Source organism: Anopheles cruzii, chromosome 3 (genome assembly GCF_943734635.1).
Source record: "Anopheles cruzii chromosome 3, idAnoCruzAS_RS32_06, whole genome shotgun sequence".
NCBI lineage: Eukaryota > Metazoa > Arthropoda > Insecta > Diptera > Culicidae > Anopheles > Anopheles cruzii.
In genome coordinates, this window is record NC_069145.1 from 70,419,604 (window position 1) to 70,444,433 (window position 24,830).

The 24,830-nt window shown below is 50.0% G+C and overlaps 1 protein-coding gene and 1 long non-coding RNA gene across 5 annotated transcripts; both read left to right on the top strand.

The window, feature by feature from the left end:
* The first annotated feature begins 2,956 nt into the window (after positions 1–2,956).
* LOC128272178 (uncharacterized) lies at positions 2,957–4,459 on the top strand. 4 transcript variants are annotated; one of them, XR_008269243.1, is made up of 5 exons: positions 2,957–3,123; positions 3,325–3,422; positions 3,687–3,904; positions 3,980–4,046; positions 4,207–4,459. It is a non-coding gene; the product is annotated as an uncharacterized LOC128272178 (long non-coding RNA). The 4 variants fall into 4 exon arrangements; XR_008269240.1 differs by having other exon boundaries at positions 2,957–3,422; XR_008269242.1 differs by having other exon boundaries at positions 2,957–3,418.
* An 865-nt stretch (positions 4,460–5,324) lies between these two features.
* LOC128275016 (zwei Ig domain protein zig-8-like) lies at positions 5,325–24,459 on the top strand. Its single transcript, XM_053013383.1, has 8 exons — positions 5,325–5,464; positions 11,786–11,869; positions 13,366–13,601; positions 13,684–13,800; positions 17,395–17,488; positions 20,337–20,464; positions 23,502–23,670; positions 24,347–24,459. The coding sequence occupies exons 1-8, from the start codon at positions 5,443–5,445 to the stop codon at positions 24,457–24,459; spliced, it is 963 nt and encodes a 320-aa protein (XP_052869343.1). The 5' UTR covers positions 5,325–5,442.
* Positions 24,460–24,830: the final 371 nt, after the last annotated feature.

The window sequence follows — 24,830 nt, forward strand, 5'->3', positions numbered from 1 at the left end:
CAAAAAACCCCTCGACAGCGAAGCACCAGGGAGACCAACCGAAAAATGTGATTTCACCGGAATGGCCGGAATGGCCGGTACACATTTTGTAATCCTTTCCACTCCATATTGGGCTACGGGCTGCACATTTTTTATAGTACTTCCCGGGAAGTACTAGTCCGCACGCAGCGCAACAATAGATTGAAACGCAAACAAACCAAAATCAAAATTTCATGAACATTAATTGGGACATGTTTTCCCGTCATGCCGTTCCAGGGGGACCACGATCCTGGAACGGCCCTGGAACGCATCAGAGCGATTCCAAAATGAATAAAATTCTCCGAAAACCTCACATGATCACGTTCAAATTTTGTCTCAAATGAAAACTCAATCTCGACGACGAACGTTTCGATTAGAATAAGCGAGCTCAGCTCGCTCGGGTTCCGGGTATGGTTAACCTCCTGTAAGCAGCGTTTTGTCCCGGTGCGGTGCGGGCTCCCGTGATTAGAATTCAATTGCAATTTGCTGGTTTGGTCACTGTTAATTGTGGCACGCACTTCACACTATCGCTGTTACCCAGAACTTGCTCCCGTCCAGGGTTGAAGTTGAAGCGTTGCTGTTTGATCGAATTCAAAATTATGAACCAAAATTGCGCATCCGGTAATGAGCTGGGGCCAGGCGCTTGGGGCACGCATAAATCAATCATGCCATATCCGGCCGCTGATAGCCCGGGCCCGGGACCCGCCTGAAGTAGCGCGCGCGATTCCTACGAATAGATAACTCGGTTTCGCGTCCGGTCGCAGGTGCGAATAATGTCATTTTACTGGATTGTCAATCGTGGCCGCTTGTGTGTGCGTGTGTGTGACGGAACAGTAACAGTAACCCCGTTGACAACCCACATCGGTGCGGTACACCGAGCACCGTGCTCTGGGCGTTGTTATGGATCACCATCGTCGGTGGTGCCAGGTGTGCCAGATACTCCGGCTGCACAGCACTGTCACGGCGCATTGACGTGTGTCAACGTGACGCAAAGTTGTCCTTGAAATGGCACCTACTCGAGGACCTTCATACACTTCACGAGAACCCGACATGATCGTATGTGACAATTAGGTGGCGAGAAGCGGTGAGTGTGATTAGTTTTCTGCCCGGCAGCTCCAATACGAATGGATAGTAATGCTTTCTTTTCTCGGAAGTTGGTGGATTTATGCAATGTTTTGTCCTATGTTTAGAACACTGCGAAAATGCTCGCGCCAGAACATAGATTCACCAACTAAGCTTTGTTCTAATTTTAATCCTATTTGCAAATTCCGATCCCGATTCCCCACGAAGTGATCCTGTTCGTAACGGTAACACTATGCAGCCTTAATTGAATGAATCCGAAAACAATCACCCAATCCGACGCCACCCGAAGCTGTTAATTTAAAGGCACCGTCCGCAGCGTTCGGGGCCGGTTAGTGACTGGTTTATCGTTCGCATCTCGCAAATCAAAACATGATTTGTGCAAGGACGCACCCGATAAGATCCACCACCGTCAGCAGCGGCAGCCTCCCCGATGGTACTCCGTTCGACATGGGATTGGTACGAATTTACATCTCTCGCTCTGGTTGAAGGTGCATCAGTCCGTCGGTCGGTCGGTCGGTCGCTTGTGGCTTAGATTTGATTCATCGATTCCCGAAACCCTGGCCCACCGCGTCCCGGAATCCCCGGCGGTCGGATGCTGCGTCAGGTGGTGCTGGTGGTGAGGGTGTTGGTTTGTGCCTGTGTGCATAAATCTGGCCAACCCGGGGCGTGCAGCATTATTTATGGCCTTCGCTGCCAGAGCGTGGGCATAATCTATCTGCAGCGTCGGATCGTGGTTGATTCTACGTACTATCATCCGTAGCAATTCCGTCGAAGCCTGTCTGATTAGGACGAGCGTGTGTGTGGGTGTGTGTAATTATTGCCATTGCGCTGAGGAGGCAACCGGTTTTAATGGAAAATCTGTGCCGCATCGGAACGTTGCTCGAAGTGAGTGCCGTGTCTAGTCTTTGGCTTTTGCTCTTTGGGGCTAATAAGCCTTTCGAAACTAATTTTAATTTCCGCGGTGGCCACACGTTTCACACACCCACCCACAGAAGCTGGCCTGCTAATAAATCCAAACGAAACAAAAAAGGAGATTAACGCGTGCGGACATCGCCGATAAGTCGCGACCTTCGCCTCACAGGGCCGTGCTGTGGCCGCCGGGTCACAACTTTATCGGTGCTGCCAGCACGGACAGTCCCTCCAGCCGCCCCACTGGGTGATCAAGGTTAGTAGCGGGGAGCGGTTTGGTTGACAGCAAAACATAAACTTCAAACGGTGACCTCACATCCGGTCGGTGGAGAGATCATGCGCAGCATCTCGCGAGACACGGATGAACGTTTGGCGAGGCAGTGAGATGAACCCGTTCACCAGGCGAGTGAGAAAGCTTCGCGTCCCAGTGAACAATTTTGAGTGCCCGAGGTACCCCTCGGCCTGAGGAGGGGATGAGGAAGGCTGAAACCGAACCCCCTCTGCCTGCGACGAGGAAGAGAAAAGACGGGCAGGCGGGCTCGTGAGGGTCCGCTCGTGGGCAGCGGCGGAAAAGAGCGGAGGAAACCACGAGAGGAGGGAGTTCCACGCGCGAGCTTGTGGGTTTGAATTACCCGGAGAGGGAAGGGCGGAAGAGCCGAGACGGGCCGAACGCGAGCTTGTTGGTTTCATTTACCCGGAGAGGGAAGGGCGGAAGGGCCGAGAGACGAAGCGCAACGCGAGCAAGTGGAAGACGAACGGATGAGGGAAAGAAATAGGAATAGAAAAAAAAGAGACAGAGCGACACACAGACCCGGCAGACCCGACACACAGCGTGTGTGTGTGTGTCGCCGGGCATTCGGAAATTTTTACAAGTCCAAGTGCATGGTCAGGTAGGTAGGGCAGGGTAGCGAAAAAATGACACTTGAAAAATTGACACATGAACGCATCCATTCTGCGCGTCGTTTGTGTTTTCGCTAACAGGGCTTAAATTTACTTTGGTTTTAACGCTGCTATCGTCAACCTGTGTTTATTAAACAAAAATTGGTGCTGTGTATCGTGATAGTGGAATCCTCCAATAAATACAGTTGGAAGAGCGGCAGTTTTAAGCGACGTGTGAATAAGCGCTACGAAGAACTGCGAAAAAAAACTGTTCGGCGTGAAAGAGTGAAAGTGCACCGGGTCCTAGCAACCGTCCACATCTAATTGATGTGTCCCGGTTGCAGGATACCGTTCACAATGAAAGTGAAGAAAGTGACAGTGAAGATAGATTTATACATAGATATTCAACATTTTATTCTTTTTAATTCTTTTTAGAAGGAGGCCTCACTCTGTCGTTCAAGGCGGGGTTTTACGAATGCACGTAAGAATTCAAATTCGTATGTAAGAAAAGTAAATCATCATAAAGTAAGTAAGTAAGTAAATCATCACATGAATCAAAGCATCATAAAGTTTCAGGAACATTTCAAACCTTAATCTATCGTACTTAACCTAATACTGCATTGAAATCAGAACTAATTAAATGTCCCGTTTTGTAGCTCTAACCAAAACTGATCTAAAAAAATCTTCCGTCTTCTTTATTGTAAAAGAAGGATCATACTGCCATACACAACAGTAAAATAGGTGTACCGTCCTTCTATATCTTTTAAATGCTGGTTTCTTTTCATTCGCACGGTTAGCGCGGCCGGACCAAGAAAAGTGTGTAAGCAATTCCCTGGTAAAAAAATGGTCCACTATTTGGAAACACACATCTCGGCCGTTTTCCTGTGTGAGCGGTTTGTATTGTGTGGTTTTATACTTGAACTGAGTGATAAAGTTTTCATCACTGGCCTTGTCTTCAAATTCATCCAATTGTTCAACCGTACTAATTGGACTAAACACGCTTTGGTGACTCATTGTAAGTAACTCCACTTTAGCTTCCGTGGCCATTTGTCTATTTTCAATGTTACGAATTGTCTGCTTCATCTCATAGATCTCGTGCAGAATCCTTTCGGCGACATTGGGTTCCATCATGCGTGATCCTGATAGACAGAATAGAGGTAAGTTTGTTGGACTAACAGACGACAGCAATTCTACTTACGATAGCTTTTAGCGATACAGTAAACTAATGTTGAAAACTTGATTCAATAATGTTGTTGTTGAGAAGGATTGCAAATGCAAAAGTTCTAACAAAACTTTATACTTTCTTCTCTTCTCTAGTGAAATGCTTCCAAGAATACACACCAAGCACGCACCAAACTACGCATCGAACAAAAAGCCGGCTGGAACCATCGAGCACATTCGATGTCAAATCAACAAAAACAATGTGTACGTCACCGATGCGACTACCCTTCACCAACGCACTTCACACCCACCAACGCAGCATCGCGCTAGGAGTGCACGAATATAGGTAGGGAAGAGTGAGTCGGCAAGCGAGCGAAAGAGACACAAAAACCCGACAATAAACCGAATCCGAACGTACGCGGGAGAGTATTTTTATTTTGAGTACGAATTGAGAGAGGAATAGGGGAGAAAGAAAATAGAGTACGAAGGAAAGAGAGGGGACACATAGAAAAGAGGGAGAGAGACAAGGGCCACGCGCGAGAGAATTTTGGTCGAAAAACGGCCCATGCGCCATTCGAAAAACTTTTGGGGAACCTGAGTAATCGGTCCATGGAAAAATCATATAGGTTCTTATAAAATTCTTCGACTGCTTCGTGAAGCTTCGGCTCGGGGCACTCAATTTTGCTCACTGGGGTGAACTGCGCTCTCACGTGGTGAGCTCGTGAGTGAATGCGCAGGATGCCGTGAAGTTTCGGGCTGCTCGATGGCGAAACGGTTCACAAGCCGGTCCAGTCAATCGAGTGCCGTGATCCTGACCGCGCGTTTCGCAGACGTCCTGTTCGTCCCTTCGATTGGCACTAAAAATTTACGTCAAATCGTTACCGGACGGGTGTGTGGATGTGGATGCCGAAGTGAAGTTTATTCTCCCCGAATGGAATTGACCCAATTTCGAATGATTTGTTGCTAACGTGTGCAGCCCCGTGATACCCGCCGGAAGTGTGACCTAACTCGTGTAGATAGCAAAGTGGGGGGGCAGCAAAAAATCGAATCCCCCCATATAGAAGTGGCCAAGTGCTGTGACCATGGAAGTGGAAGATGAAACGGCGCAATTCATGACCTGCTTACTGTGACCAATGGATTATAAAATCCTTTACGGCCTGTCGGAGTGAAGGTGAACCGCCGTTAGGTGTGCAAAGTGGACCCGTTTTGGGGGCTGTGATTTTACCAACCAAAAATAAAACGAGGGAGAAAAAATTGAATCCCATCTGCCGGAAAAAGAAACAAAACGGAGCAGCAACAAAAACAAGGATATCGAAATACAATGGGCTCGGAAGGATAAAACAAACACGTTCCGGTCCCGTCCGTTCGCAAGTGTCAAGCTGGAACAAATGAATGACTACTTTTCGCAATAAAGGTATCCGTTCTCTGCCCTTCCCCATAGGACACCCCATACACACACACACACACATCGGGACCATAATTTTATCCCAACTTTACCGGCGTTGGAAAAGGATAATTTACTCGAAACCACCGTCGTCTGGGGTCGGTTAATTTTCGGACGACCACCGACCGGAGGCTGTTTGAACCACAGAAACGTATTTCACGCTTCGGGTTAGCTTTTTTGGCTTTCTTTCTTCTTCGTCTGCCTGTGGGAAGTCCTTGTTTGCCTACCGTTCGAGGCTACCGCTTCCTTGGCCGGTGTCAGTGGTTGTGTTTGCTAACCGGTGGCGCTCACAATAGGTCTCGCAACACGGGGTGAAAACTGGAAAATCATCGGCCGGGTTTTTTGGCTTCGAAAATTGTTGCAATATTTGTTGTACGCAGAAAAACACGACGCGGGACGTAGCGGAACGCAGCCGTGGCGTTTGTGGGCCCTGGCAAAAGTCAAACAAACATTGGCAGCCGAAAAGAACACGGACCAAAGTGAGTTTGCATCGGAAGCGGCCCACCGGTGGGGCGACGATACACCAAAGCTTTCCAGTTAAGCCTCGGCAAATGAGACAGGCATTCAATTCGATGCTGGATGGGCAAAAGAATAAATCGCAGCTTCCCGGGAATCGCGCGAAACGGAACGGTGGAAAAGTCTTTGAAGTTTTTCATCAATCAGCCCCGTCGGCCGTGGGTTTCGGCGAGGCGCAGGTGACGAAATTGATTGCGGAATTGATTGCCATCGGGTCGCTTGTTTGCTGCCAGTTAACAATTTGCTCTGATTCTCTCTCTCTCTCTGTCTCTCTCTGTTCCGCTCGGAAGGCTTTCTTTTTATGGCGCCCTCAACAAGTGACGTATTTATGTCACACTCATTTGTTTATTGTCGCGATTCCGTTCCGTTTATTATCGTTGTCGTTTTCCGGCTGGCATAGCGGCACAGCAATACGTGCAATTTGCTGGGCTGTTTTTTATGCTTCGCTTCGGAATAATTTTACATTCCGCTTGCCGATGTCATGTTTATGCAACAATTCGCTGGCGGAATTGAGCCATGCAAAGCCAGCTTACTGGTGAATTGTTGAAAGGTCAATGAATCTTTTGAATTGCAATCATTCGTCAAGAATGTGCGCTGGGGTCGCCCACCAACAGGCAGCAGTTGCTATTAATTTTCTAGGAAATGAATGCTTCAGCGAACCACTACGTCGTTCGTTCAGGGATTTGCTAACGTTTCAGTATCCAGCTGGCCACTTCGTTGAACGTGGTACGTTACCACAGAAAGAGAGAGAGTGGAAGATATAGAGACAAAAAGAGAGAGAGAGAGAGAAAGAAGAAAACGGAAGAGGCGCATCTCGCGCGGATAAACAGCCTGATCGATTTCACATTATCGCCTGGCAAAAGGTTTCAATTATGAACGAACAGATCACACCCATCGGGGAAATCAGTTTTGTGGGTTTCAATCCTAACGTTTTTCGAGGATATTCATGCCTTCAAGAACGCTGCAAAAGGTTACATCTTTAAGAAATCGAACCATTTGTTAGTATGGTTTCATTTTGATAATTATTTGTATTAATGTTATGCTTCAACTTAAAACTGACGAAGAAATTTTAACTTAAAACTGACTACATTTAAACATACGAAAAGTTTACATTCATGAAACTTTATTGCTAACGACGACCACGTACGGGTCCAAGGGTCAGACGATGTGTATGCTGAACCATTTCCTAACGGATGGTGGCACGTTCTGTCTGTTTCGTTTTCCCCTCCTCTAAGGACCTTCTGAGTGGGAGGCACGGTCCCACTTTCTCCGTACGCCGCGCGCTCAACTGATTGTGAGTAAACAAAGAGCTTAACTTGTGAATTGTGGGTCATCGAGGCAGCGTGATCCCGATGATTGGATTCGGCAGTAAAATCGCTAGAATCTACGAGCGGAATAGTAATGAGACTATAAACGATTCATTTTCCGGCCCAGCCCGAAAGGAGACCGGGATGTAGCCAGGACGAATACTAATCGTGTGCCGGCATTGTGGAACATGACGAGAAAAAAATTGGACCGAAAAAGGGCCTAGTTGTATTATGAATTCCGACGGGAGTCGTTAGCGTAATGAATGGTCAGTTTTGACACTTTGAATGAATGAATGTTTATTATCGTAGCCGTAAAAATGATATCGTTCGTTCGCAAGCGCTGCATTTGACGGTAAGCTTGTTCAAATTGCAATTTTATGAACGGAGGATCGCAGAATTACTAAACAGTTACTGTGTTATTTGGAAACAAGAGGAAGCTACGCAAAGTTGATTGAGGCAGGTTAAAAGAAGCGATCTATTTTGGGTTTGAAAGTAATAAAAGGTAACTTATGTTTGTCATTTGGCGTTTGTTTTTGCGCACATAAGTTACTCTCTCACGTGACCAATGAAAATGCCATCGGTTTAATTACGGAATTGCCAAAGCCTCGGATGGCTCAGTTGTGTGCCCCCCAAAGTGGCCCGGACTGGTAACAAATCTCAGCGGGGTAGCTGCATCATGAAAACATGCTGCTGCGAAATTGGGTGTCCTTTTTATCATTATTATTATTGTCAGCAACTAAAACACTTCGAAGCGGATTAACCATAAACACGGCCGTCTAACACGATTTGTGTTAAACCGCCCGGTGGCGTTGCAGGTGTCGTCCGTGTTCCCTTCCCACCCCCAACGGTGACCACACTGGGTCGCGATGTTGGACCCTTCGGTTGGTTCGGTGAAAGTTTTGTCAGCCTGACAAGGGGTTTTGCTCATTATTTATACGACTGTACGACCCGGGGCTTGCTTTATGACCAGCCGTTTACCCACAGTGATGGTTTCCCGGAGCTTCCGGGCACTTTGAAGTGCCCCAACCAAGCAGCGGACGGGACACCAGCTTGTCACGTTCGATGGTGTACCATAAATTATGAAACTCATTATCGCACATGTTGTGAACAATTAATTCAATTATTGTGTCATCGGAAAACATAAACGCTGGTGCTAACTTGTGCCATCGAGGGCCAAGTGTGGTGAGAACCTTCCCGGAACGTTTACTGCACCGCACTATCGACTGCCGGTGTACCATCACGGTTTGGTGACCATCACGGACCAGCGAAATTACCTTTGGATTGTTTCATTATGAATTGTGGTCATTAAATGTTTAGAAAATACCGTCCGCTTTACTGACCGTCGACATTAAGTGGCCGGTTTTTGCGTTGGGGTTACTAACAGACGGACGGCTGGCCGGTCAGCAGCACGCGAACATTAATCACCGAGTTGCGTTTCGGTAAAGTTCTCAACAAGGCACCAAACGGTCACGCATAATGCTCTGGTCGCGCTTTAATGCACAGTTTCATTGTGTGGAAAATTAATGGTCTGTTATCATTTTTGCCTAAAAATTGTATTTTTTCTTGACCCCGGCAACCTGGTGAATAGAATGGTTCGGAAGGTAAAAAATAACTCACAATAATACCCGTCATTAATTAGCATTTTCTTAGAATTTATCGCCCAGCTGTGGCGGCAGGCTTAGGCTTAATTTTGTAAAATATGCTTTACTGTGATGAAAAACTAGTTTAATTTACTGAAAAATGATTTTGTTTAATTTACATCCATCTTACTTAACGTATTTTCTGTTGTTTTGATGATTATGACGGAATGTAATACCTTTATATGAAAACAAGGATTCCTTCTAATAATTATACGAAGGCACCAACTTTTCAACTGACCTTTCGCACAGCACAAACCAAGCGCACCCTTGCTTTGCAACGTTTAACATTTCAACTTTTAAATAAAAAACAAAAACCCCTCTTCCGAGTTATGCACCTTTATGCACTTTTTCAAAACTTACCCATCAAGAGCAGTGCTGCACCTGAGGGAAGTGTTTCAACTACGGGCGAAAACTTTCGTCAAAGAATTTCAACCTTTTTTCCTCTTCTCAGTACCGCCCGAGCTCATAACCGACGGAAAGATCGAGAGTACCTCGTAATGGCTTTATCTTGTGATAAGTAACGCAACGATACTGTCGCTGATCTATGCTGAGCAGTTTACGATGTGCTTTTGTCAGCTCTACCGTACCGGATACAGCGCACTTCCAGGTAGCTTCCTATCGGGTCCTACCATCGGCTGCCTTGGACTGTCAGCTGTCGTCTTAATTAAGCCTCTTAGTCGGGTTCTTCCGTTGGCACGAAAGAGAAAACTTCCCACTGTAATCTGCTCCGTCGTTTTCTGCCCTCTGCCAGACCGAACGGCAGAAGATGGCAGAAAATGGCAGAGCTTGCCCTTGCGTACCTTCGGTTCTGTCGTGGTTTGATAACCTGATCGAAGGAGTGCTGGGCATCACTAACCACCGGCCGTCATACGTAACGTGCATGACAATCTAATTACTCTGTAGAAGTAATGCCACGGCGGAAGTCTGACCATTATATGCTTCTGAGCAGCAATCCTGTGTCCTGTGTTCGCACGAACCGACCACGTGCCAACATTGAATGGGCAAGTGGTCAGTGGCCGTGGATCCTGTCTCTGCACCCGAGTCCAACCAACGAGATTGTGGACAACGCTCGCCACAAATCCGACCGGCGAACGGTGGGATACATTTTCTGTCAAGTTGAAAGCAGTCACACCTTGAAGACGCCCGAAGCTCGCCCTTGTGTCGGTCAGTGTAGGTGCGAACCAGGAACAACTCGCTCCCGCTCATCCGGTAGATCTTAATTCAAATCCTCGCAACTATCGAGTGCTCTTGACGTGTTTCAAGTGTCTTCGCTTCAATCCTTGATCCTTCCCGGTGGGTATGGTATGGTGAGAGTTTTGCAACACCCGGCCCTGTAATGGCATTTCTACCCCCCCTCGAGAGTGCCACCAAATTGCCACCAATTAGCTCGCCGAAGTTCTGCTGAAAAGTTTTTCTCAACCTGATACACCGGACCCTGAAGGGCCCTGAGAACCCCGCTTGAGACTGGGCTGCGTTGCTGAACTATGACGACACACGGGACAAGAGACAGCCATGGTTGAAAAAATAACTATCGCCATGGCTTACTTCAATGGTAACGCCTTGCTCACCATCGAAGGGTGCTAATTAGTAGCCGACTTCGGAGGTGGACCGTAGTTGGCCGTGGCTGCCGTGCCGAGTTGTGGTATCATGTTGGCCAACTTTTGGCCAACTTTTTCACTCCAATGGCACCCCCGAGTGGGTGGAATAGATTGGGGACACAGTAAGCGAAAAAAGGACCACTGCCCGGTACGGGGGCCCAGGCAGGCCGGCAACCGAAATGATGAAAGTTAAAAAAACAAGTTGTTGCCGTCACAAAGGATACTTTCGTCAGCTGCGTTCTGTTTGGGGGGGCCGGCCGGTGTCTTTTCGCACGTTGCCATGTCCCCATGGCTTTGGTAGAGCATTAATGAAAAATGAGCTCCCACCAAGGGCGCGGTTTCGGTCGGTCACACCGGCGAGACGTCTACTTTTTTGGCTGTGGATGCCAGCACACAAAAATTGCAACACCGAAAGGACCATAATCCTGGCAACACCGGTGCCCGGTGGTGTGGCTCGCCGCCGGTGTACGACAAACCACAGGACTTTCCGGGTTCTGTCGCCACGGAAGTTGCGTCAGAAGACCTACTTTTTGCCCAGCATTGCGTTGCAAGTATGGCTTTGAGTGGAACCATTTTTAAAACTTGTACCACTTGATGGAAGCCATTTTAATCTACACCACTGAGGCGGGCTGGCCATGCCGGGCCGTGGGATTTCCGAAATATTCCACCTAAAGATTACGGGCATTACGGCGTGGCGCGCATGTTGGCGCGCTGCCGGACGCTAACTTCCTGCTTCGGTGCTTGAAGATTGCCGATTCCCGGCCGATTGGGCCAGCCGTGCGGTGCACACACTGCTCGCAGTAAACAGTTCCATTATGCAAAGCGTTAAAGTGAAACTCTGCCAAGTCCTTGGCCTTGAGCAGTGCTGGCGATTCTCGCTGGCCCGCAGAAGGAGCAACTTTGTTGCTCCGAAGGCGGAATGAGATTTCTTGGAATGCTTTCGCTTTCTCGTCCGGCCCGCGCCCGGGAGCCTTTGTATGTGGTCCGATATGGCCGTGGCCGGCCCCATTGCTCGAATTGCGTAACACGAGCCGCACGAGCGCCCTGCACGGGCAGCAACACAGCGAGGACATTCCGGTTTGCCTCGACGAGCGGTTTACTTTGCAAATCGACCCATCTGATAAGCCACTGCAGGCCCTCGACAGTGTGATGGTGCATTGTGTTCTACAAATTCTCTGATTTTTTTTCCTCTTGTCCTTCCGGTTCTCTCTGTCTCTCTCTCTCCCACAGACTATGATGCCAACGGTCGGCCAACTAGCAGCATGAGCATGAGGCAGCTAGCGGTGGTGATGATTATTTTAAACATAAATTACGGTAAGTAGGGGGCAATTCACAAGTTTTCCCTAGTTGCCAACCGCGCCCGGTCGGGCGCCAGCCGTATTGTCCGCCAGCAGCTTGCTGCGATGTCTTGCCCATGTGACCATCGAACGGCCGGCAGGGGTGGGTAGCAGGGAGTGTTGCATGGAGCGTGGCGTACACGAGTTGTACTATTTTGCTAGCGCACTGCAATTTCGTTTCCATTTCCTAGCGTGCTCCCGCCCACTAGGGACCCTCCCCGGTGGCTTGGTGGTGGTTTTCGAGCCACAAGGTTTTCACCGGAAACACTGACATGCTCAGCGTTCGTCTCCGTTGGGCGCTGGTCGCTTCCGCCCGTTGCGTAACGAGCGATCCGCACCGCCGCGGATGAGTTCCTGGACGTTGCGTAGCGTTTCGGTTCCGTTTCCGTTCTTTTCCGCATGCTTTGGGCAATCGCTTACCCACGGTGCCATGTTAGTCTGTAAGATGGTGGATACTTTTAGAAGGAGGAAGGTTTTCTGTCAGAAAACTGTATTCATATTCCCGATGGAGGCGCCTGGTGCTCGGTGTATAATGTGTGAAAACAATCCGCTCAGCTGAGTCGTGTGCAGCAGGGACCCACGTGGAATTGAATTACCGTACGTTTTCTCACCGGCTACAATCCGGTCGCATCGTTCGAGCGCAGTTTAAGAGCATTCCGAATTACCCTTCCACGCTGTTTTTAGTTGCCCGTCTGTGGCGGTGGTCACAGCGAGTGCCATTTTCTATTTTAGATTAGCCCAAAAGCTGAAGCACGGCCATCAGAATGGAAAACGGTAATGGTAATTTGATTCAAATCGTACTTTCTCAAATCAAGATTACTCTGACGGAATGACGGCACAATGGCGATGCCGTTGATGCGTTTCATCGTTCGTGTTACGAAATGGCATTATTATGCAAATCGGGTATGCCGAATCGGGAAATGGAACTGAGCTATGGTTGCCGAAGCTTCTAAGTTGCTATGCTTATCGACGGAACACTGAAATAATATGCAAAAATTGCATGCCAATGCGAAAAGTAAGACAATGGATCTACATATTCGCTTTAAGTGATTTGTTTCAATTTAACGGTCATTGGATACGGAACACACAACGTGCCTCCCTAAAATGGTCACAAATGGACCGTGGTTTGTGGAAGGTAACGTACAACTGCAAGTACCCGAAAGTAACGTCGAGCACAAAGTTAACCACCCAAAAAGGTTGTCCACCACCACCACCACCGATCGGAATCCGAAACACCCGTCATTTTGCTGACCCAACAACCCTTGGCCAACCCCGTGTGCGCGGCAAATAAAATGGTGGCCCCAAAGTCTCCAAAAGCTCAACTTTTAAACTCAATCTGCCTGCCGTAATTGAACCGCGACGCCGGTGCGTGTTTAATGGCACAAAGCTTAACCGTCCTGCAAGCAACCCGCAACCCGCAAACAACAAAAAAAGGATTATGCTTGTTAATTTGAACTCCATCCGCCCCGAAAGGTCGCCTGCACTGCTCGTACACGATGGACATCGATGAACCGCACACGTACACACCACCGAAGCACTACTTCCAGACGTCCTCGTTCGACGAGACGGAGCTGGACGACGAAGCGCTCGCCCGGAACCCGCTCGACCGCGGCCCGTACTTTGACATTTCGGCCTCGCGCAACATCACCGCCCTCGTCGGAAACACGGCCTACCTGAACTGTCGCGTCCGGAACCTGGGCAATCGGACGGTAAGTTCCCGCGCTGTCCATCGCCGAGGCCCCGGCGAATGATTTAATTAAGAACGATCCCTTTCTGCTCCCGGGCCAACAGGTCTCCTGGATCCGGCACCGCGATCTGCACCTGCTGACGGTCGGGAAGGCAACCTACACCTCCGACCAGCGGTACCAGAGCGTCCACAATCCGCAGCTCGACGACTGGTCGCTGAAGGTGAGTGTCGGTCCCCGTCCCCGGATGGACGGTTTACGCACCGTTAAAAGAAACAGGGAGCAGGGTCTTGTCGCATGGTAATTACAGCGTCGGCCCAACGCTCTGGACCTTCCGCGCATAATGGGAACGATAAAAATAAATTGAATTTAAGCTGGCAGAAAATTAACCCGCGTTAACCCGCCCGACGACGACGACGACGACGACGACGAAGGGTTCCGATGTGACCCCTTTTGGGCCGGCACTAGTGAGCGGGAGAGATAGATAGATAGAAAGAGACTGATAGGGACTGACATCCGATGTGTGCTGGCTGGAGGTAACTGGGCACCGCGTAGTATTGGGTTCCCCCCCGGGGAGGTCACAAAGTTAAATGGAAATCGCTATCCGGTTGCTCTATCTCTTTCATTGGAACCACCAGCGCCGTCACCACAGTGTCCTGGTTAATAGCTCATGTATCGTATGTGGCCCACTTGCGGGGTTTTGGGAGTGGCGATAGACTTCGGGGTCGCTGTCATAGACCAGGCCACGGGATTTGGGGCAGATTGAAGTTTCCTATTCGCTTCACGTAATGGCGAAGTTCGTTAATTATCGTACCAAGCGGGTTTCCGAGGCACCGGCCCTTTCTTTAGGATTCGGTCTTAAAGCATCGGACACACTGGGCCGGGTCCACAAGGTCGCAAGCGACATAACTAATGGCCAGCACTCCACGGGGACGTGCAATTCTTCTTCGCTACTTGGCCAATTTTCTAATCCACTTCGTTCCAGTAGGCCCGTTCCAGTCGCCCGGAGTTTGGCTTAAGATGCTTATCGATTAATTTATTGGCACACAAAATGGCGACAACAGCGCCTGGAACTGGTGGGAGTCGCTTCCGCAAGAGGCAACGAAATGAGAGAGAGAGATGGAGGCAAGTGGTAAATATTAAGACACAGTCACGGAGGGAAGTGCCACGCGACAGCCACAAGAACCAATCTGCTTCGGGCGTTTCCCGGGGCCGATTGCGGGAAATGGGCTGGAAGTGATGGAACGGCTGGCTGGCTGGCTGGCTGTCTGGCTGAGTGTCTGAAGTTTTACGTAAAGGATCAAAACTCGTCCCGCGCCGTGTAGCCACGCCGCACTTTGGAATTCGTGTTTGCTAATCGCCGTACGGCCGGGGGACAGAAAAACACCGGAACTCCCGAAAGTGCTGGCGTTAGCCCCCGGAAGGGACACTCCGGGGCTCGTCCGGATGAGATAAATGGTGAGCGACGCTTCCGAGATGGCAAGGGCCGGGTGCGACAGCAAATACGCCAGTATTAATCACTACACCAAGTGACTAATGGGTTGCGTTTAGCCAGAGTTTAATTGCCACCTTCCGCACAGCCCCACACAGGATAGGGTGGTAACCACAGGCAGGGCCAGCGGAAGGGCTCTCGAAAGAAACGGACTCAAGACGCGCCCGGAGAGCTCTGGACCGCTCCGTTGGCTTCATCTTGGGTGCAATAAAACTATTATAAACAGGGAAACATTACACCGAGTGGTCCACGCGGCCGGAGGGTCCTTGGCCGGGTCGATGATAAATGAGCTGCTCAGTCCACGCTGCCGAGTCCTTCCGATCAATCCATCTTGTCAGCGACCGTGGGCGCGACCCGGTTCGTGGGACGGGCCCCTTGCGTTACCTTATCTTGAGCGTCCGCCGAAGATCTCACATGGTGCAGCTCTCGAAATGGGTGGCGAAATTATGCTTTTATTCATCACTCACCCAGTAATCCAATCAGGCCTTACACCGTCCGGATGTGGAAGGAATCTACGATGCAGATTGTTGATATCCTGTTTGGCTGTTGGAATCTGATTGGACGAAGCGAAGCGCACGCTAATGAATGTTGAATCGTCACCTGAAGGATAGGCTTGTCCGGAACTATGAAAGTTTCTGTATTTTAATGGATAAAACCTTAAAAGAGTTGTACAAATTTTAAATTAACAATTCATTTAATATAATTCTTTGTGTGGATCGTTTAAGAAGAATTAAGTAGTTTGGAACTGATCGACGTTTCACTTTTCTGAGTTCCAATTGGTGATTCAAAATGGATTATCTCCGATTGTCTATCAAAGATTTTTGAGCAGCAATTCTTTGATTTTTATTATGTGTGGCTCATCAGTTGATGTTGGCCGTCATCATTTTTCGCAACAGATATTCAATTCCGCATACACAACTTAATGGAATTTAACTGCTCAAAAAAAGGACCCGTATCGCAAATGCGTATTAGCATTTCGACGTATAATTTGACTCCGATGTTGGTGACAGTGATTGACGTCGATTTCAAGTACTTCCCGAATGAATCCGAATTCCAGTAGCCAACGGGTTCCATTGCACAACCGAGCCGCCTGCTAACACGCTCCGCTGGACCCACTAAATACTGGAGGGTTTTTATTGTTTGGATGCTGCTGCTCCGCCTCAAAAACTGGTCCAACATTTTGTGGAATTAAATCATTCGTCGTGGCCTTTCATTTACGGTGCTCGTTCGCGTGAACGGGCTGAATGCCGCAAGACGCCAACCCCTATTAGACCGCGGCGGGGTGGAAGTCTGCTGAGCGATACCGAATAAGCCACCCAATAACACCCGGCTCCCTGCCCTCGGTCGATGCTGCCTGTGGTCGGTGCGGTGCGGTGGGCAAAACTGATCGTCCCTTATCGATGGGACGATCTAGCTAATTGCCCTTTTGCCCTTTTCGTGCCTGGCTGGGCCGGCCGGCCGGAAACGGAAACGAGCGGAGGCCGCCTGGCACGTCCGCCGGAGGTTAGTAATTAGTGCAAGGCTGGCGATGGGCCGTCTCGGTCGCTGGTCGCCGCCGCTGCAAAGATGGACACGAAAGTGAAAAGATAAAAACCGATACAGGCTCGGCCCGAAGCGAGACGATGGCCGCCGAAGCGCTCGAATGTCGTCCCCAACCCTGCTGGCCCTGGCGAGATGGTATCACGTGTGCTGGACTAGGTCCCCCCTCGGGGGCGTCATTCCCTGGGGCTTGGTTATGTTATCCGAATCAGTTGGGTGTGAAGATAGGGTAACCTCAAACTTTCGCGCTCGTCGGCTAGCCACGGACATCTACCATCGGAACAAATCGATCCCGTAGGTCGCGTGGAGGTCGAAGACGTCGTCAAAGCTCACCGCATCGCTGCAGAAGGGCGCGGTCTGGCCTGGAGGATCAGTCCGTCGGTTTCACTCCAACGCATGTGGAAGCCATTTCGGGATATCCTCCTAACAGCCTGTGTAGATGTGGGGTCGACCTAAAAGGTCGAACCCCGGGGGAACTCCCGAGTTTATCCCGAGGGAGGCGCGGGCTGATCGGCAGCTGATACCATCGGCTCATCGTAGTCCTGGTGGCGCTCCCGGCGGCGCTGGCAATTGATTGGGTAGTGGCCAAGCAACAACCTCAAGCTCGAGTCCCGGGGAATGTCGCCTGGTGACGAGCATAAGAAACGAATCGCTACGCTACAACTCTATTATCGCCCGGCCCCTGTTATCACCTGCCGGAGGCCCGCTCTGCTGACATCGACGCCCGGTGTTTATGGCAACCATCCGTTTCATGAGCTTCCGTGTTTGCTTCTCGTCCATTCGCAGGTGCTGTACCCTCAGCAGCGGGACTCCGGTGTGTACGAGTGTCAAATCTCCACGACGCCCCCGGTCGGCTACTCGATGACGCTGGCAGTTGTGGGTAAGTACAAAGACAAGGATACAAGGATATTGGTTGATGGCGAAACAAGGCTTTACTAGCGCAAGACAAGACCCCGACCCCGATGATTTGGGGATTCTCTCCACGGTTCTTCCGATTCTCCATTGACTTAGCCGTTGTTTGGCGTGCTATCTTCCCTTTTAGGGTGGAATTGTCGACACGCGAAACAATAGGGGCGACCCCAGAAAGCTCATTCCGGTTCGACAATGGTACCGGTTTCATTTGTCCAATTTATTCGCCTCGTCCCCAGAAAAAGGGCAAAATAAATAGAGTCCGAAGAAAAGAAGTCCATCGAGTTCGCGTAACCATCCGACAGCGCCGCAGGATAACGGGGCCCGGGACGAAAATGAAGTTCCAGTTCCGGGCCTCGGGTTGTGTGTGGGCGAAATGGAACAATAGGGAATCACGGGAACTCAATACAAGGGCCGGCAGCGGCAACATTAGAACGCACTTTTGCCTCCCATCATCATCATCATCATCGTTCATCGCTCATCGCTCATTGGCACCCCATTGGCGGGAAGAAGTTTCGTAAGGATTCGCGCACCGGTGCGAATGGCCATCCCGAATGTTTACATAAAACATGGGGCCGCGCTACGCAAAATTTTCAATCTTCCCGCCACTTAATCGCCCACTCGAGCGCGGTGGCACCGGGTGCGTTCGGGTCGGATCGTACCGGTGCCGTTGGGTCCAGTGCTCCCACTTCCTCCGGACGGTCCCGCCCACGAGTTGCTCTCCGTGAGCTGACAGATTCGTTTGCTAGCGCTCCCGGAAAGGTTACGACCCGGGAAGAAGGACCTTCCTGCCCGGTGCTCCCATACTGCCTTCCGGCGAGAGCGAGCGATTCTGAATAAATAATGTATTCACCGTCGGTCCGTCCGTCCGTCGCCAGCCTCCGGGCTCCATGATTGGCTGTCTTACCGTAATAAATCTTAATGCCTTTGGAGGACGCAATCACGCAATAAGCTCGCCATCTACAGGAACGCCGGAAGCGGAGGAGGGGCCCAGGTCCAGGGCCCCTACGCGCGTGTGCTTTACTTCGTGCCCTTTCTACCGGCCTTCCACCCGGGTCCCAATAACGCGGCTTGCAAAATGGAAAATAAAAACAGCGACCCCGGCGAAGACGCAAAACGGACACGACGTATCCTCCGTTATCAGGTGACAGTTTTGCTGACCTGGGCGCCCTCTTGTCGTCCACCCGCCCGCCCGGGGTGGCGATAAATATTTCGCTTCGCTTTTAATTAAACCCGCGACCCACCAAAACTGGGTCACACCGTGCCTGCCTGCCCCGCTGGAGAATGATGTTAACTTCTGGGCTGCCAGCTGTCAACTGGCAGATGGCAGTTGAGGAGGGGTGGGGCGGCTTCTCCGCGGTCACAACGACCTGTGGAGGGCTCCGCTGTAACGCGACGTTTGACAGCCCGTAACGCGACCAGAACCGGAACCCAGGCCCACTTTGGCGACCGTAAGTCGATTACTGGCTTCTTTAATCGCTTCCTGCTGTTGCTGTTGTTCCCGGTGCCTGGGGCTAAAACCTAGGGCCACATCGACCAGTCGGTAGGGATGCAGGATGTCTGTAAAATGATTAAACACCGTCTCACTGACAGGCCATCGGTGGCCATCGGTGGTTGGTCGTTGGGCCAATGACAGGAAAGGATTAATTAGTGTCCCTAACGTTCGGGAAAGGGCGAATTTATTCATAACTGGTCTGGTGCGGCGGCATTTAGGTGGCGTTCGTGGTGATGGTGGACTCTGCGGAAAGAATTTTGTTGGTGGGAAATTCTAGAAGGCTTTTCCCGTGGTCGGTAACGACATGGAAACTCACTAAAAATAATCTTTTTAAGAAGCAATATTGAGGTTTTCCAGTAAAGCATTAAAAAACTATACGCTAACAGTTTTGACCAATAGGAATCCCACGCCGCCACCGCCACCACCGTCTCCTGTTCAATTGTTCGTCGTCGCGTGTTCGACTTTAAAGAATCCCGTGTATGACATCGTGCTCAACGCTCCTTGCCCACTGGGGAGAGAAAAAAGAAACGAAATAAGAAAAAAAAAAAAAGATTGGTCGGAAATTTGGTTGTGTTTTTCGTTGTTGTATTAGGAAGCAAGCAGTAATCAGTGTTGCAATCGTATCAAAACGCTGCTCGATTTTGTTGGGAAGGATTCGATCGTCTTGGACGCGGCGTTGTGAATGATTCATAATTCAATTTTCCCAGTTATAAAAATGACAGCTAAACGTTATTCTGTCTCTGGTTAATGTCTATGATTACTGGGATCAATTTTGGTGGGATCAAATTCCGAGAATCAGTTTTCGGTGCACCGTTAATCTATGTCAGACACGGTTTTGTCATACCACGTTTTATAGTGATTTCACGGGAACCCGGATGGGGAAATGTTTATGTCCGTGTCTTGGTTCTATGCTACTTCTTCCCCAATTTTTCAGCCAAATAGGTTTGGCCGTTCTTGAGTTATAAATAGTGTAACTAACACGACTTTCTTTTATATATACAGAAGATTATTTGAGGTTAATTGAAATTCTCATCAAGACATTGGAAATAGTTTTGCCCTAAAAGTTAGCCAAGCGATTCACGCGCTACGAAAGGCTGAGAAGGACCAATTTTTCGAGTGGCTTGTAAATGAGACCTCCACCAGCACCGGGCTATCAAAACGCCGCGGGAGTAAATATTCCCCTTAGGTTCACGTTGCGCGAACGGCCGGAAGGATACGAGAGAATAAGGGCCATGACCAGGCCGCGGGACGACCGAAGCCCCTCACCACCATCAAAGTGCTTCACCATTTTCTCACCCAGTCGCCCGTGCGCTTCCATTTGCAGAGCCCCTCACAACGATCGTCGGTGGACCGGACCTATACATCGACACCGGTTCGACCGTCAATCTGACCTGCATCGTGCAGCATCTCCCGGAACCCCCGCCTCTGATCCAGTGGACCCACAACGGCGAGGTAAGTTAAACGAGGAGAAGCATAAAACACACACACACACACACGGACACGGAGCGGCTCGAATCCGTAGGCCGATAATCCTGTGCCGGGCCGATAGCCGATAGGGACACCCCCGATCACCGATGACCGGGGTTCCGTGAGCGAAAGGGTTCAGCGGTTACCGGTGACTCAGCATATGTCCAGTGTCCCCGTGTTTGCCTTCGATTAGGCCCAGGAGGAACCGCAGGTGCGGAGGTAGGTGCCGAAAGGTTCCGGTCCCTGCTCTGGATAATGGGTAGGCAAAGCAATCTTATTAAATCGGTTGGGGGGCGAAGGACCAAGGACCGGGCGAAGTGAATCATACGCTTTCCTCGGCTTCCCCAGGCTGTTTATCGAAACTTTCTGTCCGCCTCCGGCCATCAGGCCGCTTCGACCGCTCCCACGGGAAAGGTTGACTTTTTGTGTGGGCCAGGACTTCGGGAAGTGGGTAAATATTGTTTCACTGTGCCCGTGCCTCCCGTCTCCCATCCCTTCCGGGTCGGGACAGAACGGAGCGCCCGCTTTTATGCGTCGATGTAACGGAAGGCAATCGATCGTTGCGGGCAAGGGACGAGAAAATTGCCATTCAAGCGGCCGAATATGTTGCGAATCTTGCGGAGTCGGAGGCACCGCAAGAAGGCTTCGGGGGGACGAGATACGAGACGAAACGAGACCCGATTGTGCCGCAGGGGCGCACTGTTAGTATCTGTGGTTGGTTCTTTTGCGTATGGCGGGGGTAACCGGTGAATGCTGTGGCGGGTCTAAAATGGCCGTAGTCATTGATGGAGCCTTCGGGAACCATTTTTGATGCTATACATAGATCATCGGGACTATAGGTAGCTGATCGAATGGAACATCTATTTATGTTTACAGAAAGTGGCTTCAACAAAAAAGTATCGATTTAGGTGGCCACTGTAACGGCACTGTGAGTCTTCAGCGCGTTGTTCTTTGGCATCGCCGTTGGGGCAAACAGGACACCCACTTTAAAACCAATTTCTGATGGATGAAGGTGCACGTCAAATCATAAAAACAGTGAATAGCAAAACAAGCGGCAAGACCAGTAATTATTAAATTATTCAGGATATGAAAAAGCGGCCTGCCGTTCACAGGCCCACCGAACCCGTGCTTAAAAAGGAGAAATCGATTCCGATTCAATTGATTGAAGGAATTTCTGTTTGCCAGATTTAATTTGCATGACCACTGTGCCACTACACGCCATAGGGTCCTCTATCTAAAGGGTAAAGGAGCGCATCAGATAGGATATTATTTATCATCAAATCGAGTTGACGCTCCTATGTTGTTATGCAATCTTAGCTTGTTTGCTCTGGCCATAGTTCCTTCAGGGCTTCCGGATTATCTTTATCAACAGATCCTGTGCGTTCACTGATTCAATATGCTCGGTGCCAATGCTCGGAAATAGATGCTCACCGTCTGCTGAGCTACAGCAGGCCCGTAGAGAACTCTCGAGCCGTGTGCTTGTGCAGTTTTGTTCTACTTTATTATATTTACTTTAAATTTAATCTCAGCACACTTGAACTCTGTTAAAGGGGAAAGCACCCTGAATCTCGTCCGATGACCACAACAACAACGGTCGTGCAAATTAAAGTTTCGGGCCGCACCATAAAAAAAAGATGCCTGGTGATGTAAAGTTTCACCTGCAACCGTGGAGCCATGGCGGCCAAGTGGTGTGTGTTTTTTCGGTCCTCGTTCGGTTTCGCGCGGGCTTTGCATTTTTAAAACGTAATCAACATCCTTTCACAACTTTCGCTCATTTGGCTTCGAAAAAAAAACGTAGTGCCAAAGGACCCAGGTTCGCCGATACAGCATGGCCATGCCATGCAGTTGTTAACTTTAAGCTCGTGGCTTCACTGACAAATTGCAATAAAATTAAACACCCCAAGGGGTCCTGACGCGTTACGCGTTCTTCTCCGATGTCTGACGGTTACCGTTCGAGAAGATTAAAGCACAGATTAAAGTTTAAAATTAAACTAACAATACCACGCACCACACAGAAACACGCAGGACTTTTGACGGATTTGCTGATGACAGCAAATTGCCTTGAAGGCAACTTCTTCTGCTGGCGCTTCTGTCTCCCAACATCTGCCGTATGCTCGGTGTTGTTTTCGGACCTAAGCACCTAACGAACGGAAGGACCTGTTGTTTACACAATCAAGGCCAGCCAGCGCACGAGCCTATAAATTCGTAATTTATTTACAAACAGCGACACCGCAAGCGAGCCGTGTTTTGGTGTTGGCAAAGGATTTGTCGCCGAGCACGCGCCACCGCACCGTTGCCAGCCAAACTGGTGGCAAAGCAGGTAAACAGGGTACCGCGAATTTGTGTCGGATTATGTTTTGAATAAATTGCCAAGACACATCCCGAAACAGGGCCCGTTCGCTAAAGTGGTGCCTGCGATTAGGAACGCCTTACGAGAGCGAGACAGAGGGACCGAATCTTGTTGAAGGCAAATAAAAGAAAATGCGGTCATGTGGTTAAAACTTTTCCACGGGACCCTTTTCCCGGGAGGGCCATTTCAAGACGCGCCATCCCGTGACGCAATCCCCCGAGGGAAGTGCGTGAAACGGTAAAGAGTTTAGAACTTGCTGAGGATCTGAGTGTATCCGGCACATTGAAAGCCTTCCGCTGGATGGAGAAATGTAAACGTTTAAAGTAAAGATAGTTTGGCTCCGGCCCGTGATCCGCTCAATCCATGCTGGGTGCCTTCCGGTATTCTGGATTTTTGGTCGCTTACAATTCTCAAACGACCAAACGGGAACATAAAACTCAATTCGAGTGGGTTTTTATCGATAATTTAATTAAACACCTTCACACACACACACACGAATCGGCAGTGCCCGAAACACAATCTCATCCGGTGATCAGTGCAGCGCCGTTCGGTATCCGGGCCGGTTGGAAATCCTTCGTTCCGTTCCGTTCCGTGGTGGTGTGATGATGCTTCTCTGTGTTGACCGTGGTCGCTGCGCTGTTGTGCTGTATGTTTGCCGTTTATTACGCACAGGAAATTAATTACGATTCGCCCCGGGGCGGCGTGTCGGTGATAACGGAGAAGGGCGACATCACGACCTCCTACCTGCTGATCCAGCGGGCCCGCGGGTCCGACACCGGCAAGTACACGTGCCTGCCGTCGACCGCCAACCCGATCACCGTGCACGTCCACGTGCTGAATGGTAAGTGTCTAAGCGAATCGCCATCCCCCCACCCAACCTGCCCGCAGCCTTCCAACAGATCCCGTGACTCGTGAATTTGTTCAGCCGGCTTGTTTGATGGTGATCGCGATGGCGCGATGCCGCGAGCCGGTTATCGCCCCGCACGCTGATTGTCCTTTGGAGATTATCGCGCCAAACGCACCGCAAACATGCGCCAAATTCGATTCACGTTCACACGGTAGTGGTTGGTAGTGTAGTGTTGGGCCTTTCTTTCGGCTTCGTTTGCCAACCAACCAGTTTGTCGGTTCGTTTCCGGAACAAGTGGCAACCCGTTTTTTATGCAGCTTGCAGAGAACTCGGTTAACCGAGCTTTAACGTTTGGAAAAACAATAGATTTCCGGTCCGATTGGTAGAGGTAAAGTGCAGCTAAAACAACGGGTTGCCACTTCTGCAACGAGTCCTTTAGAAAGAGCGTTTGTTGATTAGTAACATTGCACGTTAAACGGGCGCCAAATGCCACCGTTCCAGAATGTGACTCAAAGAATGTCGATGAAATTAATTTTCTATTCACTTTCCACTCTCTTTTGCACCGCTGGCACCGGTTCTCCGTGCGCCACCTGCTTCTCGCTGCACACGTCGCTGTCGTCCTCGCTGTCGTCGTCCTCATCGTCATCATCATCATCATCATCATCGTCAGGTGAGCACCCGGCCGCCATCCAGCGGGGCTGGCAAACGCGCAGCAATTGCGCCCTGCTGACGATGCTGTTCCTGCTCCTGATGGCGTTAGCCCACAGGATGGGCGTACGATAAAATCTTTCGCAATTCCGCTTCCGCGAGAAATAACTTTCGAATCCCGGGAAAATAATAACGGCGACAGGAAAAAAAGCACAAACCCGGAACGCAAACTCCTCGACTCGAAATGGAAATTGCCGAACGGAGTTTCGGGCGCAAATGAGTTTGTCTGTACATAGCGCCACACCGTAGCCGAACTCCTGGGCGCACGGCGGTAGGCGGTCTGGGGTTGTACAGCGACAATTGGTAGCAAATAGGGCCGATAGACCGAGTGGCCACCGCTGGCCGGAAACTAGTTACTTCAGCCCTTATTTTTCTTCCCGTACAATTGATTATCTTTCGGCCAGCTTCGGGATGGTAAATAATTGAGACGATCACATCATTAGGAG

Bases quoted from the DNA above. Each gene is read 5' to 3' on its own strand.
- LOC128275016 (XM_053013383.1), top strand. From the start codon at position 5,443: ATGACTACTTTTCGCAATAAAG. The intron at 13,801-17,394 runs GTGAGTGTCGGT...GTCCATTCGCAG, and splicing joins TCGACGACTGGTCGCTGAAG to GTGCTGTACCCTCAGCAGCG. The intron at 20,465-23,501 runs GTAAGTTAAACG...TATTACGCACAG, and splicing joins AGTGGACCCACAACGGCGAG to GAAATTAATTACGATTCGCC.